Source organism: Herpailurus yagouaroundi, unplaced genomic scaffold (assembly GCF_014898765.1).
Source record: "Herpailurus yagouaroundi ecotype Mexico unplaced genomic scaffold, PumYag 180, whole genome shotgun sequence".
Classification (NCBI taxonomy): Eukaryota; Metazoa; Chordata; class Mammalia; order Carnivora; family Felidae; genus Herpailurus; species Herpailurus yagouaroundi.
Window position 1 is genome coordinate 5,212,275 of NW_024412411.1, and position 21,295 is coordinate 5,233,569.

At 38.4% G+C, this 21,295-nt stretch overlaps 1 protein-coding gene across 3 annotated transcripts in view; it reads left to right on the plus strand.

Moving 5' to 3' along the window:
- The window catches only part of UVRAG (UV radiation resistance associated), a 301,824-nt gene that overhangs the window by 63,902 nt on the left and 216,627 nt on the right, over positions 1-21,295 (plus strand). For all 3 annotated transcript variants that reach the window (XM_040489399.1, XM_040489400.1, XM_040489398.1), the window contains exons 5-6: positions 705-779; positions 15,818-15,903. In XM_040489399.1, the coding sequence (XP_040345333.1) occupies positions 705-779; positions 15,818-15,903 (161 nt within the window). The remainder of the gene's footprint in view (positions 1-704; positions 780-15,817; positions 15,904-21,295) is intronic.

Genomic DNA, 21,295 nt, shown 5'->3' on the forward strand with positions numbered 1-21,295 from the left:
TGATGATGCAGCTTAGGTATTATTATCTTTAAACTGTGTTTTTGAAAACAGAAAATAATATTAATCTTGTATGTTTTTTTCTAGGACTTGTGTGTGTGTGTGTGTGTGTGTGTGTGTGTGTGTGTGTTTAACGTTTATTTATTCTTTTGAGAGAAAGAGCACGAGCAGGGGAGGGGCAGAGAGAAGGGGAGACACAGAACTCAAAGCAGGCTCCAGGCCCTGAGCTGTCAACATAGAACCTGACGTGGGGCTCAAACTGATGGACCGAGAGATCCTGAGCCAAAGTCAGACACTCAATCAACTGAGCCACCCAGGCACCTCAGGACTTTATGTTTTTTAAAGCACTCTTATGGACTAGGATTGTGTTTTCTTTGAGATCAGAGAATATACAGTATGTCTCTGGATCCCTTGTGTTTTAGAACTAGCCTTTCCGTAGCAATCTCAAGAAGTATTTGTGGAAAATATATGTGAATGATGGTGCCTGTTATCTCATGTGATGATTTTGTGAGCCCTTTGACTAAAGCAAGAGGCTCTCAATGGATTCTCTGGTCTTAGGATAAGTGATTTGTTTTCTGCTGGCTTGTTAGATTAGTCAGCCTGTTTTTCAGCATTGAAGCAGGTCCTGTTTTAACTGTCATGCTCCAATCATATTAAAACTTAATTGGAATGAGAAGAACTGATAGGGTGTTTTTCTTCTTTTATAGATTCATGCCCGCAACCAGAATGAAATAATTTTTGGGCTGAACGATGGCTACTATGGTGCTCCATTTGAACATAAGGTAAGAGGGTTTTCCTAATTCTGTGAGTTTTGTTTAGTCCAGCTGTGCCTTGACACATAGTGTAAAAAGCACTGTGTAAACAGAAGCTTGTTTTAAGTATCATCATAAGTTTGTTTAGTGTGGCTTAAGGTAAAATGCTTTCTAAAGCAAAAACGTGTTTTGTAACCACCCCAATTCATCTTTTCTAAATCTAGATTATTGACTTTCCTAAAAGAAGATCTGGGCTGTTTGCTCTTATTCTACATAATTCTTTGGAGGGTCAAAACAGAATGGTGACTTTTGATGAAGTGCAGTACAATTTTATTACGGATTAGTCAGTTCGGTCTCGCTACCAGGAGTGTGTTTGGAAACTATTGGACACACCGGAAAATCTTAGGGATTAGTTTGAAAAATTGTTTTTGGTGTCAGTTATTTGGGTCTTGCAGATGATGCAGGTGAATTAGAGCAGAATATAAGCAATTTGAAGAGCACCTTAGGTAGAGGTGCCCTTTTTAATGTTTGGGGACTATGGAGAACCAGAGAGGAACACTGTTGTAGCTTGAAGTTGGAGCGGATGGAAGTTGATGAATAAGGCTAGGTGGCTTGAAGAGATGTTTTCTAGATGGATTTAACTGCCACAATGGCAATTAGGGGGGCAGGGGGGATAAGAGGCTGTTGGCTCAGCTCCTTCTCCAATAAGCTGGAAACCTTCAGTTCTCAGTTTAGGACTTTTGCCTTTAACATAGACATGTAAGACCATCTTTGCCTGAATTGCCTTTTGTCAGCTCCTCTTGTTTTGGGGAGGATGCTGACAGCTACCTGGATGAGTGTAACCTGGTGGTTTAGAATACAGGTTTTGGAGTCAGATTGCTGTGAGTTTAATTCCTAGTTTAACTTACCTACGAGAGAGATCTTGGGCAAATTGAGTCACCTCTGAGTTTATTTTCTCCTCTGTAAATGGAGGTAGCAATTTCTACCTCACCATAAATTGGGGCATGAAAGGTGGTCGTGAACATTATGAGCCTGGCACATGAATAGAATTCAATAATAAATGGAAACTACCCATTAGGTGCTAAACTCTATCATATGATAAGGGAGATTACCTCTCTAATCCTATCGTGTTAACATTGTGTCCCTTGCCCAGTACCTGGGGTATAGTATAGTAGGTGCTCAGTAGAAATTTGTTAATGAATGTAGGTGAATGCATGTTGTATTTAGGACTGTCAGCAATAATGGGGTGGGGGGTGGAGGGATGGGGGGGGGTGGTGGTATTATTTCTGTCTCCTATCCTACTTTACCCTGACCCCCGACTCCTGGAATTTTATTTTTATGTAACTCATACTGTCAAAATAACTCTAACTGCTATATTATTGACAAAGTGCAAAAAAGCAGTAGAATTGTAAGAATTCTCTCGGACTAAAAGCTATAGCAGCAATATCTTCAGAGTCCAGTAGATGGCAGTGCTTTCTCATTGTAATGGGGAAAATAGAGCAGGAGTGGAATCCAGTAAAAAGGACCAAATCTTTTTGGAATGAAATTCTCAGGAGATGAAAATAGCAATTTGGTGATTAATTTCACAAACACAGTCACATGACTTGATCACCTGACGTACATAGTCAAGCCTAGATTGAAGATTTAGGGACAATAGCAAGTTTCAGGGTCTGTTTTGAGACCTGTACAAATGAAAACTCCTAATTTTATATTTTTCAAGACATGATAGTTTTGAAAAGTAGAAAACCTGAATTCTAATCTCAGTTAAGAGACCTCCATTTAGTTCACTTCGTAGAACTGAGAAAGTAAAAAGGTGGCTATTTCCTCTTGCTAGTCAAATTAATGGACACTAACTTGTTTCCAAAGCACGTCCCACACAATACATAAGCAGAATGTTCAGAAGTAGGGATTAAGTGTCCCAAATAGCCTATGTTTTAACAACAGGGAAAGGGATATGGTATAATTTTGTCCAGGTCTTTCAGTACATCATCAAGCGAAAGTTGGAAAATTATAAAAATAGCTTATTTCTACACATATTTTAGTCAACTTTCCTTGTGCTGCCCCCCCCCCCCCCCCATTACAACATACAAGAAACAAACAGCGAATAAACCTTCAGGGGCTGTTTCCAACAGCTGCCTGCTTTGTTATAAAACATCTAGGTATCTGAGCGCAGTTTAAATGCAGGGGAAAAGTGCTCTCCTAGTAACAGCGTTGCACCAGGTATTTATAGAGCTTTTGAAAACTACCATTGCTAGTTTTCATTTAAGGAGTACCTATTATATGTCAGACACTATACTAGCTATCATACTTGTTTTTATTTAATCTTGGGTAATAACTCCATGAGATAGTTGTTACTCTCATTTTATACGTAAAGTACCCTAGAAGAAAACATGAAACTACTAACCCAAGACTATATAAGTAGGAAGTGGCAGAACAGTGGTTTTCTTTTAACCACGAAGCTACCTGGCGTCTCTACATCTTCCCACTATGTATAGCATGTTAAAATACCAGGGCTCTCTGTCTTTACATTTAACCAGAGGTATCCACTATGTGCATTGTGAGAGTCAAATGAGCGGGTACATGGGAAAGTGCTCTGGATGGTATGAAGTGCATTATTGTGTAGGCTTTGTATGTTTATTATTGTTGAGTGGGCATGTGATGCCCATGAGGCCATCAACCCGCTGAAGTCTATAAAAGGTCCACATATTAGTCACTATATTTGGCTTCTCTTGAGTCTTTTTTTCCCCTTTTCCCGTGGATCAAATGAACTTTTGACAGATGTTTGGAAAATCATCTTATCCTGTAATTCATATTTATAAATCCTGCTGCTGCAGTGTGGTCCCCATTCTCTCTCTTCACCGAAGCCAGAAAATAATCTGGGAAAATGCCATATTTCCTGTTACGAATTTGGAGGATCTTGTCTTCTTAGCACGATTTTTGAGCTTTTCAGTATTTTAATACTGGAAAATTCAAAGCCAGGCATGGTTCTTTGTATAGATGTTTTAGATTCTTGAAAAGTAAACAGAAACAGAACTCCAGACTTGTCCTCGCTGGGGGGATTCAGAGAGTTTAAAATTTGGTTTTGTTTAAGATTTTGAAAACTTGTTTTTACTCTTCTCTCTTGGATTTGTAGTGAGGGCATTCTTGACCTTTTATCCCCCCCTCTGATCGTCAGTTTCAGTTTAAATTGTCCTATAAAGCTGGGAATCCTTTTTTTCCCCCTCTCCCTCTCAGCTAATGCTCTTTAACAGGATTCCACTGCTGCCTTCTCTAGTCCCGTAACAGTTATGGTAATTTGTGTGTGCATCTTTTCTCCTCTTCGGGCATAAGCTCCTTTTGACTGAAGTTGTGTTTTACTCACTTTTTTAGTCTCAGGACTTAGTGTAGACTTTGCTTGGTAAATATTTTTCTGTGAGTGTACAAAGTCTCCTAGGATCATATGGTTCCTATCTCTAGTCTGAAATATAGTCCTGGGTTACATTAGCAGGGCACTTTCAGTCCTCTTGTCATGAAGTAGCATTAATAGCATTTAGTCCACTTCATATGTGGAGTGTGGACTATGACTGTAATGCTTTTTTGAGGGTTGTTTAAGCCACTAAAATAAGAACAAGAATCTCTTTACCCTATTGATGTGAAGGGATTGATTTTAGTTTCAGGATCTGTATACCTTTGCTTAACAGTACTCTTCTTATTTCTCATTACTTCTCGTATTTTGAGGGACCACATCCTCTGTGGCCTCAAACCTTAGACCAGATCCGGGGGAGTATGTATATTCAGTTCTGGTTTAGTGTCTCAGAAGAGGTCTTGCCTTTCCTTTTTTTAAAAATTTTTTTTTATTTTTTAAAAATGTTTATTTTTGAGACAGAGAGAGACAGAGCATGAGTGGAGGAGGGGTAGAGAGAGAGGGAGACACAGAATCCGGAGCAGGCTCCAAGCTCTGAGCTGTCAGCACAGAGCCCGACGTGGGGCTCGAACTCACAAACCGCGAGATCATGACCTGAGCCAAAGTCGGACGCTCATGCTCAACTGACTGAGCCGCCCTGGCGCCCCATTGCCTTTCCTTCTTAAAAGCTCAGCTTCTGGGCTTCGTCAGAGCCCAGAGGTAGAAGGTACCCGAGGCTTGAAGGTGCTTGACAGAGATACTTGCACAATTTTTGTCAGTTTAAGCTTGGCTGACAATTAAAAGCGTATTAATGTCCAAATGAACATAAACACATAGGAACACAGGCTGTCTGTTGATTCATCAGGTAGCTATTTTAAGAGAGGTTGTACAAATAAATACTATATTTTGCAAATACCCATTGCATCTGAAAATACGCTCAAGTAGCAGAATGAGCCATTGCTTTTTTCCCCCTTGCCAATCATAATTTCTTATTCTAACTAAGCAGAAAAAGGACTATGTGCAAAGCTCACAGTTTTAAGAATAACATATAGAATGCTGTTGGTTCTGCTGGGGAAGGCTTTTGGTGGAGGCCTTTAAGTTATCGTCCTCAGGCTTCCACTTGGGCCTTTTGTCATCTTATGAACATGTCGTATTTGGATTCAGATCCTCTCAAGCCCACATCTCCAGTCTGTGTTTCCATATATCTAGCCTTGTGTCAAATGGCTTGGATGTGTCAGAGACACATATACTCTACGAGTCCCAAACTGACTCAGTTCCTCTCCCCATCTTGAGAAACTTCTGTTGTGTTCCTTGGTTTGGTGAGTGGTACCACTCTCCATGTATTGTCTCAAGTCAGAACAGGGGAGTCATCCTGGCCCCCTCTCTCTTTTTTGAATCACTACTGATGGTGTCTGCTAAATAACTACTTTCCTGCTACTTGGATTACAGCCAGATTTATCTTTCTAAAATGCTGGTCATGCCCCTCTCTTATTTCAATCATTTTAGAGTAATCAGTGGCTTAAAAGTTCTCGCCGTGTGAAATGGTTCCTGATTTTTAAGCACCCCACCCATAGCTTAGAACCCATCGCCACAGAAAGGTTTTCTGTGTTATACCCCTAAGTCCGGTTTGGATACCTCTCTTTATGCTCCTATAGCACCTTGCATTTCATTTTCCTCATCAGTGACCCTTACCTGGTTGTGTTCTGATTGCCCATTTGCTCATCTCTCTTTCGTACTAGACTGTAGAGCACGTAAGGGCAGGGGCAGTGTCTGTCTTCGTTACTCATTTATCCTTAGTGGTTAGCCTGGGATTTAGTAGTAATCTAGTAAATATTTGTTATGAATGAGGCTTCTGTAGTGGCAGATCGTTATACGTTCTAAGGGGGTACACTGGTTGCTTGTCGTCATTTGTATGGCTTGTCACTCACAATTCTAGTTCTCTATGTTTAAATAGTTTTGGACCATTTTTGCGTGGATACCTGCTGTTTGCAAATTATCATACTTAAAACAGAACTCTTCATTATTCTCTCCAGGTTTGCTTTCCTTTCCAATTTTCCACATCGTTATTAACTATTTTCCCATTTATGCAGTCCTCAAGTATGGCAGTTTTTTGTTTTTTTTTTTATCTACTCTATTCCGTTGGCCACTAGACTCTTTTGAGTCCTTTGAAATGACTCCTGTCCGTGGCTACTTTTCCGGCTCCATTGCCATGCATGATCCAAGCTCAGACTGGCACCGCCATAAGGCTGGGTTACTGTAGTAGTTCCCCGGTGACCTCTGACCTCTGGTCTCTTTATATCCACTCTGCCTTATTCACCACTGCCTGATTAATCTTCCTAAGGCATGCTTTCATTTTTTATTCCTTTGCTTAAAGGCTTTATAGAGTGACTTCTCATTGTCTGCTAGATGTTTCTAAACCTCTGACCTGCTTTCCGTCTCTCCATCAGCCCAGATCCAGTCAGTGGTATGGAGAGTACTTTTAGTTCTGTTTGTGCTTTTTTATCTTCTCTCTCTTATGGTTTGAGCTCTCATATGTGTGGATTTTTAGAATGGCCTCGTAACTGGGGTTTGGACATTCTGCCTTCTCCAGCGCATCATATTTGTCATTACCAGAGTAACCTTCCTTAAACGCACCTCTGATCATTGTGCTACACTGTCAGAAACCTTTCCTGAGTCCTTACCGCCTGGAGATTGTCTTCACTTTTTAGCATGGCATTCAAGGCTTTCTCTGCTCTGACCCTCCCAACCTACTTATTTAGCCCTGTTTCCCACTATTTTCCTCTCCGGGGTTCCAAGTAATTTCCACATCATTAAAGCTGAACAAATTGGACCACTACTTAATTTTCTCGGAATGCAGCTTATGTTTTCCCACTGTCATGCTTTGGCTAAAGGTGTTCAGTCTGTGTGGGACTTTCCTTCACTGCCATTCAGCTTTTTAATACTTCTTAATCTATCTCAATTACTGCCACCCCTGCAGCCTTTGATGTTTCTGCTCCTACTAGATGGAATCTTTACTACATCAGAGCTCCCGTAGCTATTTCTTGTTTAACCTTTCCTCTGGCACCTTTGCAGTTTTTACTTCGCTTAGAACCTTAACTGGGTTGTATACGTCATAGTGTACTGGCTTATCTCCTTCTATAAGGATGGTCGTGATCGCCTGACACCCTGCATTAGGTGTGCAGTAAACACCGAAATAAATAAGTGTGTGTATAATACTGTTTGCTTCATAAGCCTGTCAACTGGATTATTTCGGTATAACAAAATTCTAATAGAGTTCAGGATAGTCTTGGGACTGTAGTAGCTACTAAAAACTGTCAGAAGGTACAGTAACATACTTTATAATTTTTTTTTCAACGTTTTTTATTTATTTTTGGGACAGAGAGAGACAGAGCGTGAACGGGGGAGGGGCAGAGAGAGAGGGAGACACAGAATCGGAAACAGGCTCCAGGCTCTGAGCCATCAGCCCAGAGCCCGACGCGGGGCTCGAACTCACGGACCGCGAGATCGTGACCTGGCTGAAGTCGGACGCTTAACCGACTGCGCCACCCAGGCGCCCCCAGTAACATACTTTAAAAGGTAACTTATCCAATGATCCACTGTAGAAGTAAGCAAACTACAGTCTGGCACATGGTTTTGTATGGCCTCTGAGCTGAGAGAGGTTTTTACATTTGTGAAGAATTCGAAGGAGAAAACAAAGAATATGCCATAGAGATGACATGGAGCTTGCAACGCCTAAAATATTTACTATCTGGCTGTTGACAAAGTTTGTTGACCACGGATCTAGAAACACACCCGATCATCTGCCTGGAATTACTCCTGCTCGCTGGCTATGTGACCTTAATCATCCATTTTCTTGAACAATTTAATAGGCAGGCCCTCACCCAGACTGGTGCCTGTTCCCTTCCTTGAAGAAGCTTTGTTAGGCCTGGCTTCAGAAGAATTTTGAGTGACATGTAAATCTCCTCTGGGCTCTTTGGCACTTGGCAGTATCTCACACAGATAACCAGATACAAACGAGCCATTTCTTTCCATTATAATCCTTCATCAGAGGTCTGTGAGGATCGCACATCTGGTGAAGTTAGATGTCATTCAGAACAAGGCTCTTAGCATATTTTAAGAATGTTAATTGCTAAGTGGTGGCTGAAGCAGAAGGGTTTAATAGTGTCCTTAAGTTGCCTTAAATGTACATCGACCCAGAATTTTAGAACTGGAAAGGTCTTAGAGATCAAGTGTAGCATGGTCGTTAGGAAAATGGGCTGTGGAGCCAGACTGCATGGCTCTTTTACTTAATCCTCTTTGCGTCTCAGTTTCCTCACCTTTAAAGTGGGGATAATAATAGTTCCTGTTTCACGGGGTTGTGTGAAAAATATGTTAATGCTTAACATATTCACATTTAAATTATTAATATTAGCTTGGAAAACAGTACTGCCTGACATACTGTAAATGCCCATAAATGTTACTCTTAGGTGTATTGCTGTCATTTTTTATTATTGTTTTTATTGCTAGTAGTTTCATTTCATTTTATAATTAAGGAAACTGAGGACTAGAGGAATTAAATTGTTTTCCTCACTTCCATGATAAGCAGTGTGGATTAAAACCCAGGACCCTTGCTTTCATATGAATGCTCTTTTCCTGCTATAGTGAATTGCTTTTAGTTGTAGGTTAGTGGGTGTGGATGATTTTTTATGAGAAAAAAATGTGTCTGGCCGCTTTCACTTAGCCTTATGGCTTTTGAGGGGCATCGATGTGTAGCATGTGTTAATACTTCTCTCATTTCAATGGCTAAGAAATATCCTTTTATATATATATATGTATACACACACACACACCCCATTTGTTTATTCATCCACTGATGGATATTTTGGTTGTTTCTACCTCTTGGTTATTGTGAACACTTTGCTATGAACATTTGTATACAAGTATTTGAGGACCTGTTTTCATTTCTTTTAGGTATGTACCTAGGAGTGGACTGGCTAGGTTATACGGTAATTCTGTGTTTGACTTTTTGAGGAACTGCTAAACTTTTTTACAGTGTCCAACGTTTTACATTCCCAGTGGCAATATGGCAATATAGGAGGGCTCTAATTTCTCCACATCCTTGCCCATGCTTCTTTTCTTTCTTCAGTTTATTTATTTGTTTTGAGAGAGAGAGAGAGAGAGAGAGACAGAGAACATGCACGTATGTAAGCAGAGTAAAGGTAGATAGGGAGAGAGAAGGAGAGAGAATCCCAAGCAGGCTCTGTGCTATCAGCTATCAATGCAGAGCCAGACGTGGGACTTGAGCTCATGAACCATGAGATCACAACCTGAACCGAAATCAAGAGTCGGATGCTTAACCGACAGCCACCAAGGGGCCTCTTTTTTTTAATTGAAAAATTTTGGGGTGCCTGGCTGGCTCCGTTGGTAGAGCACATGACTCTTGATCTTGGGTTCAGTGTCCCCTTTGGAAGTAGAAATTACTTTAAAAAATTTTTTTTTGACTTTGCTTGTTTATCTGTTGGTTTGTTTTCACTTATGTTAGTGGGTATGAAGTAGTATCTCATTGTGGTTTTGATTCCCCTTTCTCAAGTGACTAATAACGTTGAACATCTTTTCATGTTCTTGGTGGCTATTTGTGTACCTTTTTTGGAGAAATGTCTCTAAGTCCTTTAGCCATTTTTTAATTGGATTGTGGGTCTTTCTATTGAGTTGTTAAGAGTTCTTTACGTATCTTGGATGTGAGACCCTTATCAGATATGATTTGCAGATATTTTCTCCCATTTTGTGGGTTGTTGTTTTCTACTTTTCTCATAGTGTCCTTTGATGCACAAAGTTGCTAATTTTGATGAAGCTCAATTTATCTATTACTGCATTTGTTGGTTATGCGTTTGGTGTCATACGTAAGAATCCATTGTCAAATCTAAGGTTATGTAGATGTACCCTGTGTTTTCTTCTAATAGTTTAATGGTTTTAGCTCTTACAATTAGGTCTTTGATCTGTTTTGAGTTAATTTTTATATATGATGTTAACGATGGGTCCAAGTCATCCTCTTTGCACGTGGGTATCCAGTTGTTTCAGCGCCATTTATTGAAAAGACTATTCTTTTTCCAGTGAGTCTTGGCACCTTTGTCCTTTGTCTAAAATCAGTTGACCACAGCTGTTTGAGGTAATTTATGGATTCTCAGTTCTGTTCCTTTGGTCTTTTTATGTCTACCTTTATGCCAGTGCCACACTATTTTGGTAGTGAGGGTAGTTGCTTTGTACTATGTCTTAAAATTGGGAAGTGTGAGTCCTGTAACTTGGTGTATCACATTGATTTTCATTTATTGAACCATCCTTACATACCTTAGATAAATCTCACTTGTTCCTGGTATATAATCCTTTTCGAAAAAAAAGTGTTTTTAAATTGTGGTGGGATGTACATAATACTAAATTTACCATATTAACCATTTTAAATGTATAGTTTAGTGGCATGAAGAATGTTCACATTGTTGTGCAACCATCAATCTCCAGAACTCTTTTCATCTTGTAAAACGGAAAAACTACCCAGTAAGCAGTAACTCCCCATCTCTCCCTCCTCCAAGCCCCTGGCACGCACCCATCTACTTTCTGTTTCTGTGAATTTGACTACCGTAAATACTTATTAATGGAATCATACAGTCATTGGCTTATTTTACTGGAAACATAAATCACCTCAAGGGTCATCTATATTATAGCATGAGTCAAAATTTCTTTCCTTTTTAAGGCTAAATAATATTCCATTGTATGAATGTACCATGTTTTGTTTATTCATTCATCTGTTGATAGACATTTGAGTTGCTTCCACTCCTTCACTATTGTGAATAATGCTCCTCTGACCATGGATGTACAAATACCTTTTTGAGTCTTTGCTTTCAGTTCTCTTGGGTATATATCCAGAAGTGGAATTGTTGGCTAAATGGTTTAAATTTTTTAATATATGGGTGGATTAACTTTGTTAGTAGTTTGTTGAAATTTTTTCCATCTATATTCATTCATCAGGGATATTAATCTATAATTTTCTTGTGATGTTATTACCTGGCTTTGGTATCAGGATAGTACTGACCTCATGGAATGAGGTAAAAAGTATTTCCTCCTCTTTCATTTTTTGGAAGACTTTGAGAAGGGTTGGTGTTCTTTTTTATTAAAAAAAATTTTTTTTCAGTTTTATTTATTTTTGAAAAAGCGGGAGAGTGTGAGCACACACGAGCAGTGGGAGGGGCAGGAGGAGAATCACAAGTAGGCTCTGCTGTCAGCACAGAGCCCAATGCGGGGCTTAGTCCCATGAACTACAGGACCATGAGCTGACATCAAGAGTTGGACACTCAATTGACTGAGCCACCCAGGTTGCTCCAGTGTTATTTTTTCTTTAAATGATTGGTAGAATTCACCAGTCAAATCATGTGGTCCTGGGCTTTTCTTTGCTGGGAGTTCTATGACTCCTGATCATAACTTCTTTGTGTTATGCCTTCATTAAATTAACATTTATTAGGTGGAGCACAAGGTGCTGGTTGGTGAGCCACGGTTTGGTAACAGATCACAAGAGATGTTGAAACAGAAAAGTTTTTACTCACAGGTCCTAGAGGAATTACAGGACATGCCGTCAGGGGCCACATCAAGAGGTCAAGGCAGAGTACAGAGAGAGGCAGAACCTGGGTTAAAGTACCTTTATTAGGTAGGGTTTGTGGGTGGAGTGCTTTGGAGTTCCTGGGCTGGGGCTAGATTTGTCCATTCAAACAAAAAGAGCAGTGTTTTTGTGAACTCCATCAAGATTTTTATCCTGATGGGTAAGGGACACTTAAAGCATACAGGCACTGGGAACCAGGAGAGACCATTGATCACAAGTCCTGTCATTAATTCATGTAAGCAAACTTACATTTACTTGTGTCTCTGTGGCCTGCTTGTTAGGACACGTGCTTCCCTTAGAGGTCTAGAGTCTGTTTAAGGTCCTTGCAAACAAAACAAAATGTGTTGACCACACAAACAAACAAAATGACCAAACAAAATGTGTTGCTGAGGTAGCAATTCCATGGAGTAGTTTAGCTAATCAACAACTTAACAACTTGTAGGTTTGTTCAGATTTTCTATTTCTTCTTGAGCTGTTTTGGGGAGTTTTTGTGTTTCTGCAATTTCCATTTTATCTAGGTTATCTGATTTATTGGCATACAGTTGTTCACATCTTCTGTAATACTTTTTATTTCTATAAGCTTTGTAATGTTCCCATTTTCATTTGACTTTAGTGTGCTTTTGAGTCTTCTTTTGTTCTCTTAGTCTAAGCTTGAGGTTTGTCAATTTTGTTGATCTTTTCAAAGAACTAACTTTTGTTGATTTTCTCTATTGTTTTTGTATTCTCTATTTGGATCTCAGGTCTAATATTTATTATTTTTTCCCTTATTTTGGGCTTAGTTTGTTCTTTTTCTAGTGTTTTAAGGTGGAAGTTTAGGTTATCGATTTGAGCCCTTTATTACTTTTTAAAAAAAATGTAGATGTTCACCACTGTAAATTTCCCTCAGCCCTTTTTCACTGTATTCTGCATATTTTGATATGTTGTATTTTCATTTTTAATCATCTCAAAGTATTTAATAATTTTCCTTGTGATTTGTTCTTTGACCCACTGGTTGTTTAAGAGTATGTTGCTTACTTTGCAGTTTGTGGATTTTCCAAATTTCCTTCTGTTATTGATTTCTAGTTTCATTCCGTTGTGGTCAGATAAGATACTTTGTATGATTTCAGTTTTTAATAATTTACTGAGACTTGTTTTGTGGCTGAACATATGGTCTAGCTTGGAGAATGTTCCATATGCACTTGAGAAGAATGTCTATATGGTTGTGTTAGGTGGAACAATCTGTATATGTCCGTTAGGTCTAGTTGATTTATAGTATTATTCATGTCTTCTGTTTCCTTGTTTATCTTTTGTATGGCTGTGCTATCTGTTGTTGAAAGTGGGATGTTGACATCTCCAGCTATTTCTCACCTTAGTTTTGTCAGTTTTTGCTTCATATATTTTATTATATATTGTTAGGTACATATATGTTTATAATTACATCTTCCCGACCCTTTTTTCGTTATACAATGTCGTTGTCTCTTGTAACATTTTTTGTCTTAAAGTCTATTTGTCTGATATTAGTATAGACACTCCAGCTCTCTTTTGGTTATTGCTTACATGTAATATCTTTCTGTCCTTTTTATTATTTGTGTTTTTGTTTCTAAAGTGCAACTCCTGTTGGGGCGCCTGGGTGGCTCAATCAGTCTAGCGTCTGACGCTTGGTTTTGGCTCAAGTCATGCTCTCAGGGTTCTTGGGTTCAAGCCCCGCATCAGGCTCTGCCCTGACAGTGCAGAACCTGCTTAGGATTCTCACTCCCTCCCCTCTCTCTGCCCCTCCTCCGCTCACACTTTCTCACTCAAAATAAAAATAAATAAACTTGAAAAAAAATGAAGTGCAACTCTTGTAGATATCATATTGTGGATCATTAAAACCAAATCCATTCTGCCAATCTCTGCTTTTTAATTGGAGCATTTAATACATTTACACTTAATTAATTATAGAGACAGAAGGACTTCTGATTTTCTATTTGTTTTCCTATATCTTGTTTCTCTATTTCTCCATTACTACCTTCTTTTGTGTTAGATGTTTTCTCATATAACATTTTTTTATTTCTTTCTCATTTCTCAGACAATGTATCTTTTAGTTATTTTCTAGTGGTTGCCCTGGGGATTACAATCAGGATTTTAATTTATGACCACATAGTTCAAATTAATACCAATTTAGTTTTAATATTACACAAAAACTTTTCTTCCAAATAGCTCTGTACCCCCACTTTTATGTTATTGTGACAAGTTACATCTTTATAATTGTTTGCCATCAAGATAGGTTTACAATTGTATCATGTATTTTTCTTTTTCTTTTTTTTTAACGTTTATTCATTTTTTGAGAGAGAGAGAGAGAGAGAGAGAGAGAGAGCGAGCACAAACAGGGGAGGGGCAGAGAGAGAAGGAGACACAGAATCAGAAGCAGGCTCCAGGCTCTGAACTGTCAGCGCAGAGCCCACCACAGCACTTGAACTTATGACCATGAAATCCTGACCTGAGCTGAAGTCAGATACTTAACCGACTGAGCAACCCAGGCGCCCCTATCATGTATTTTTCTAATTGATTAATTTTTAAGTGCTAAACCAGTATTGCATTCTTAGAATAAATTCAGTCAATAATGACATGTTATTGTTTTATCTTTATATTATTGGTTTAATTTGCTAATATTCTGCTAAGGATTTCTGTGTCTGTGTTCATGAGGGATTTTGGTCTATAATTGTGTGTGTATGTGTTTTTGTCAAGTTTTAGTATCAGTAATGCTGCTCTTGTAAGTTGGAAATTGTTCTCTTTTCCTGTATTTTATTTTATTTTAATTTTTTTTGTTAAGTTGGTGTTATTTCTTTTAAGTTTATTTATTTTGAGAGAGAACACATACATGTGAGTGAGTGAGAAAGGGGGAGAGAGAGAGAGAGAGAGAGAGAGAGAGAGAGAGAGAGAGAGAGAGGGAGAAAATCCCATGCAGGCCTCACACTCCCTGTGGAGCCTGACACAGGGCCCAAACTCATTAACTCTTGAACTGTTGAGATCATGATCTGAGCCAAAACCAAGAGTCAGACGCTTAACTGACTGAGCCACCCAGGAGCCCCAAATTGATGTTATTTCTTAAATGTTTGATAGAATTCATCAATGAAACCTTTTGTATCTAGATTTCTTTTTTTGTGGGAAGCTTTTCAATTATTTATTCACTTAAAAAATAGATACAGGATTGTTCAGATGTTTCATTTCCATTTTGGCATGTTGACTTTTTCTAGAGGGTATCTGATTCATTTTGTTAGCATAAAGTTGTTCATATTCTAATAACCTTCTACTGTCTCTGGCAATGTAACTTTAAAAAAATGCTTATATTAGCGTTGTAGCAAACATTTATATAGTACTTATTACGTACTTTTCACTTTACAAATATTAACTTTTTTAATTTCCACAGGAGTTGGTGAGGTAGATAATGTTATCATTTCCATGAATGAAGAATTTCTATGAATGAAGAAACAAACCAAAGTTAAACTAAGAGAGTTAAGGTGCCTTGCTCAAGATTACAGAGCTGCTGTATTAAGGGCTTAAATTGTAATCCAGGTGGTCTGGGTGCAGAGTCTTTTTCTTGACTACTGTTTACTATGCATTTCTTAAGTGACAGGTACCTGTTCTATTCTTCTTATGGAATTCTGCTATGTTCTCTTTAGAAATCATCCTTTCTTCTACCACCTGTATTTCACTAAGTAGAAATGTTTCTGGTATTCCTAATTAGAACTTGGAATGGCTTTTTCCTCCATAAAAACATTATATATGATGGCTACACATTACTTGAAATATTATTGTTAATACTCTTCTTCAGTCACATAATATGTTAAAAAGACTTCTGGGACTTCCCTGGGAAGTTCACCACAATCTAATGTGAAATATGACTTCTGTGGGAAAATACTAGAAGATACTTATTTTAAATTCACTTACCTTTTAAGTATGGGAATTGTACTTTTTGAAATAACAATTTGAATTTACTGAGGTGTTTCTAAATCATAATTTTTAGAAGACAGACATTAAGATTAATTTTTACACATATTTTATTGTTTTACTTTCATTAATTTGTTGATTAATGTCTTTCAGGGATATTCAATTGCTCAGAAGAATATTCTTCTTCAGGTGGATCAGAACTGTGTTCGCAATTCTTATGACGTCTTCTCTTTGCTGCGGTAAGAAACTTCTCAAACTGCCTGCATTTTCTAAAGAATGTTCCTCATTTTGAGTTTGTGACATTTCTGTGTGAGGAAATGTATGGGAGCTTTAGAAGTTGTTATTCAGGCTTAGCATTTTTTTGTGAGAGCTTCATAAATTTTGTAGCTACAGTGATTTAAGTTTATCTGTTTCTCAAAGCCTTTGGAAAGCCATTTCCTTTCTCTGGACAGTGGGAGAGAATGATTGGAAGCCAGTGATCTCAAAACAGGGACATGAGCTGTTTTCCGGTTTTCTGTACTATAAAGAGCAGCAACCAGAGGTACAGAATTTAGACTTATCAAAATCTTAACAACTACAACATTACTAAAAAAGCCCTCCAATAGCCCCAGAGATGGCTTAGATCTTTGACCTGCTGTTCATCTTAAAAGAATCATATTTGGCAAGGCACAGGAGCTTTGCATGAATCTCAGGCTCAGAGGCTTAACTAAATGCCTTAACTCTATATTTTCATAATGTCTGGGCTTAATTTTGAAAATTTTCTAAATTTGTTTTTAATTTTCAAAGTGGTAGATCATCAAGGACATTTTCCCAGGAGGCAGGCAACCAAAATAAATGCAGTTCAAAATAAAGGTAACAGTGACATTCAGCCTATGTTCACCCTACTTAGACAGATGGTTCATTGAAATTTGATTTTGGCAGCAATTTTCTAATGTTTACATAACACATCATAAATTTCAGACCATTAGACATCCTCAATATATCTACTAGAGGAAGAGTCCAGAAGGATGGTTGGACTCTTGTCCAATTGGATGATTGTTTATTTTATAAACATTATGGAATGGGCCTTTCCTTTGCAAATCTTGAATCTTATTATACATGATGATAAAGTTTGGTCACATGCCTGTGTAAATTGCTCTTAAGAGACCATGATTTCAACTATAGTGACCACAAGCATTTGATGACTTTTGATTCTTATCTGGAAAGTATTTCCCCTTTGACTTCTTAGGATATGTAAGAAAATGGACAGGATTGGTAACTGGATGGAAAGCAGGAGGTGTCAAAATATATAACTCATAGTTTTGAGCCTATTCGGTTTGGGAGTACATTGAGTTTTAAGTATTAAAAAGAAGAATGTACAGAAATAGTTTGAAATTTGGGTAAGCCACTGATATTTCTTGACCTGCCTTTCTCAGTGAAATGAGGGTATGGATATTACTGTTTTAAAGATACTTTCCAAGTGTGAGATGGTGTGATCTTATTAGAGAAATCCAGAGAATTAAAAGAAAAAGAAATATGAAGTCTGTGAAAAGAGGAGGATTTGGGCAAGGCGGCATCATAGAAACTAAGAGAATAGAGATTCAGGCAGTATTGAACGCTCTCTAATGGGATAGGAAAATAAGAACTGAAGAAATACTGTAGGATCTTGGGAAGCAGCATGGTGTAAAAGAGAATGCTTTGGTTAATTTGACCCTGACTTTAGTTATCCCTGGTTTATCTGAATTCATTTAACTTCTCGGATTCTTCTAAAAGGTGGGAAGCAGCAATGTTATAAATTTGTGTAATTTATATGCATTCCCACAGTTATTCTCTTACTGTCTTAGAAGCTTTTTGTGTTCAGACATCAGGGATCAGCCCTTGTCTTCAGTGTAGAAGCTGAGGCCAAGAGGTGTTAAATGATTAATCTGAGAGCACGCAGCAAGTAAGAGCTAGACTGGAAGTTGGTGTGAAGGTTTTCCGGCAAGCAGGTTTTGCAGATCCTTTTCAGAGTCTTACGTTTCTAGATTGGTGGTTGTTAAGGTTGTTATAAGGTGCACATAGCATAATGACAGGGAAATTTTTTTGAAAATCACAGAGCCCTCCATGAATTCAAAATCATCAGATGGATTTGGTAGTTAGTTGCTCATTTATTTAACATTGATTTTTGCAATGATAATATGTCTTAGGGGTTTTATTTCTAAGATGCTTTCCAGATTCCTCAGGGGTGTCAGCAGTTTGAAATGCCTTCTTAGCAGTGGCCTTCTCATTACCACTGTGTAAATCATTTATAGCTGGTAACATAGATGTATTCTTTTGAATCAGGTCAAGCGCCTGTGTATCAACCAAATTACCTGAGCCCGGAGAGTTACTCTGGAACTAGAAACTTTACATTGTACTTGTCAACATTAAGGAGTAAGATGGAACTTTTTCTGATAATTCTCTTAGACATTAGTAAGAGTAAACATCATTTATCTGCTAAATTAAAACTTCTTTTTTTCTCATAGTTCTCGCCATGATTTGTGTAGAGTGCTTTCTGGGAAATTTAATTTTGTGCTGATTAGCTTTGTTCAGTTTCCCTTCTTTTACTCAGTCAACATTGGTGATGGAGTAATTTTTAAAAGTAATATGTTTTTCTTTCCCTGATGCCTTTTTTTGGTGTATGAAATTGTTACTTCTTGATCGGTAATTTTATGTGAAAACACAGAGTCTGAATTCTTTAATGTCTCTTAACTTCACAAAATTCTCAGTGTCATTTGGTGTCAGGACTAAACCCAGATCTCTTGATTGTTTTTTGAGAGTATATTCTAGTTAATGATTTTCATTATGTTGTTCTGCCACTAGGATGCCTATATTCCTTCCAGTTTTTAAATGTGAATGCCTCGGAAAAATAGGAAATCTTGACTAAGGCAAGGATTTTGCAGCACCTACAACCAGAGCATTAGAACCCCACGTCAGATGTGTTGTGACATTTCGTAGGAAGACAGTGACCTGAGGTTTTATTCAGAGTTTTCCTCCCTTACTTAAAAACGTAGGCTAATTTCAGTGTTACCAAAGTAATAGCAGCTCTTTCCAAATTTACGTGCAGTGTGTGTGATGGTAATTAAATTTGTGCTTCTCTAACCCTTGGAAATGCCTGGATTAAGTGTTCCACTTACTTAGGAGCCACTTTACTCTTTACATTCGATACCTTAAATTAGGATGTTCACCACAAGGTGTCAATGTTGCTCTTTGACTGGCACTTGAAATTTCATTTATTTTATGGTTTTGAACTGAGACAAGTTGGATTATAAAGTACAAGTGAGCATTTATTTTTAGAAGTTAACTTTTTTTCCTCTATTATTCCTTCTAGGTTAAATAGTTCCTAGGCTTGTTGGATAACTTTCTTCTCTTCGTTCTGTTGATTTTTCAAATCCTGTTGGTGATACGGAGTTATTGAAAGATTAGAAGGAGAAGGAGTGATGTGGTTGGTGTGCAATTGAGATCTCTAGCTGTGGGGACAATGTGCGATCAGCGGGATGAGGCTGGAAGTGGGAGACAGCTGTAATCCGGTGTGTTCTCTGAGACTGAAAGATTACTTTTGATTTTTAAAAACTCATTTTTTTTTTTTGTTCCTTTCATGCTTCCTCAAAAAGGGTAGCTCTACTGTAGTGAGATAATCTTGGTGTTCTTCTAGTAGTTTTTATTGGCCCTCCCTCTTCTTGACATGACCTGCTTTTGCCAGTTTAAGAAGTGGAAGTATGGTGAAGGCTCATGGGCCCTCCACCTTCGTTCCAGTCCTAATAGTGTCGTAGGCCCATAACTGGATGCAAACCTTTGGGCAGATTACTTCGGCATGCCTCAAACCACTGGTGTAAAATGGCAATATTTTTCTCATAGGGATATCATGAGAATTAAATAAGGTAAAAGACGTAAAAGGTCCTAAGACAGTACTGACATAGAGTAGACATTCAATACAGAATAGTTTTCATTTTCCCCTTTCCTTCCCCCATCTTGGAATTCGCTTTCTTCTCAGTGCCAGTGCTCTGTTTTTATATTAGCATTAACTTTTTCAATCTTCAACATAATTTCTCTTTCTTTTCTTGCCATTCTAATGTCTACCACCCAACCTCTGCTTTTAGAGTTCCTTTTATAAATCCTGAACAAACAATCACAATAAAATTATTTAACGGGTTTATGTCTTTTCTCCCCAGCAACATTGAAAACTTCTTAAAGGAAGGGATTATTTCATATGGCTATATTTTGTTCTCTCTTTCGGTCTTACTGACAATTCGTGGTTATGTTGGAGTTCCCATGGATGCTGTTGTGACCCTGGAGACTTAGGTCCTGTGGATCCTATGGCTCTTCTGCTTTATTCTTTCTCCCTGAGTGCTCTCTTCCATGACTACACCTGTACCCAGCACACCCTCATGTTAGTAACTCTCAAATCTGTACCTCTAGTTCCTTCCCCTCTTTTGGATTTCTGGTCTGTATTTTCTAGTGACCCTTAGACATTTATACTTTCATGTTCTGTAGGAATCTCAGCCCTAACGTGTCCAGAGCTACACTCATTGGTGTAATACTTCTCTTCCTTTTCTTTTCCCTGGATGTCTGATGTCCTATATATCATCATCTCAGGCATCCAAGGAACATACCCCTCTTTATTCCCATCTCTATTTTCTGGGACTGTTTCCTGACCTCCCAGCTAGTCTCCCTACTACCAGTTTTTCCTGCATGCGATTGGCTGCTATTATTTATTGAACAGTTACTTTCTGCCAGGAACTTTTCTCAGTGCTTAGCATTAATTAACTCTCTTAATTTTACAGCAACTCTCTGTGTTGAGATCTGTTTCTATACCTGTTTAACAGATGAGGAAATTGAGGCACAGAGTAGTTTAGTAGCTTGTCCAAGGTCACACAAGTAGTTCCTGTTAGCCTGTATTCAAATCCAGAAACTCTAGTTCCTGAGCCCATATTCTTAATCAGTATATTTTACTCCTTTCTAATCTTTTATATTGATTTGGTACAATTTATGTGCCACATTGCTGCCAGAGTATCCTTTAAAAGAAAATACCGGTTTTGCTACTCATTGGGCCTAGAAATCTTTGAGCCATCACATACAGGATATAGTCCACAGTTGTTGTTGTTGTTGTTCTTCTTCTTCCTCTTCTTTTTAAAGTGTCTTTATTTATTTTGAGGGGGAGAAGGGGCAGAGAGAGGGAAGGAGAGAGAACCCCAAGCAAGCTCCACGCTGAGTGCAGTGCCCAGTGGAATCCAATGTGGGGTGTGATCTCACAACTGTGCGATCATGACCTGAGCTAAAATCAAGAGTCGGACGCTTAATTGACTAAGCCACCCAGGTGCCCCAGAAGTCCACACTTCTTAATGTGGTATTCAGAGGATGTTGTTCCTTTTTTTTTTTAAGTAATCTCTACCCAACGTGGGGCTTGAACTCACAACCTCCAGATCAAGACTCACATATTCCACTGACTGAGCCAGCCAGGCGCCCCTCAAAGGACATTGTTTTGAACACTCTGTAGGGACTAGTGTCCTTCTTTCAAGTCCTCCTACCACTGCCTGTGCAATTAATAGCTAGCATTTATTGAGTACTTACTGTGTTATAATTACTCATTGTCTGATTCTCTCTCCTGTTAGCACCCCCAAACTGAGGGATCCT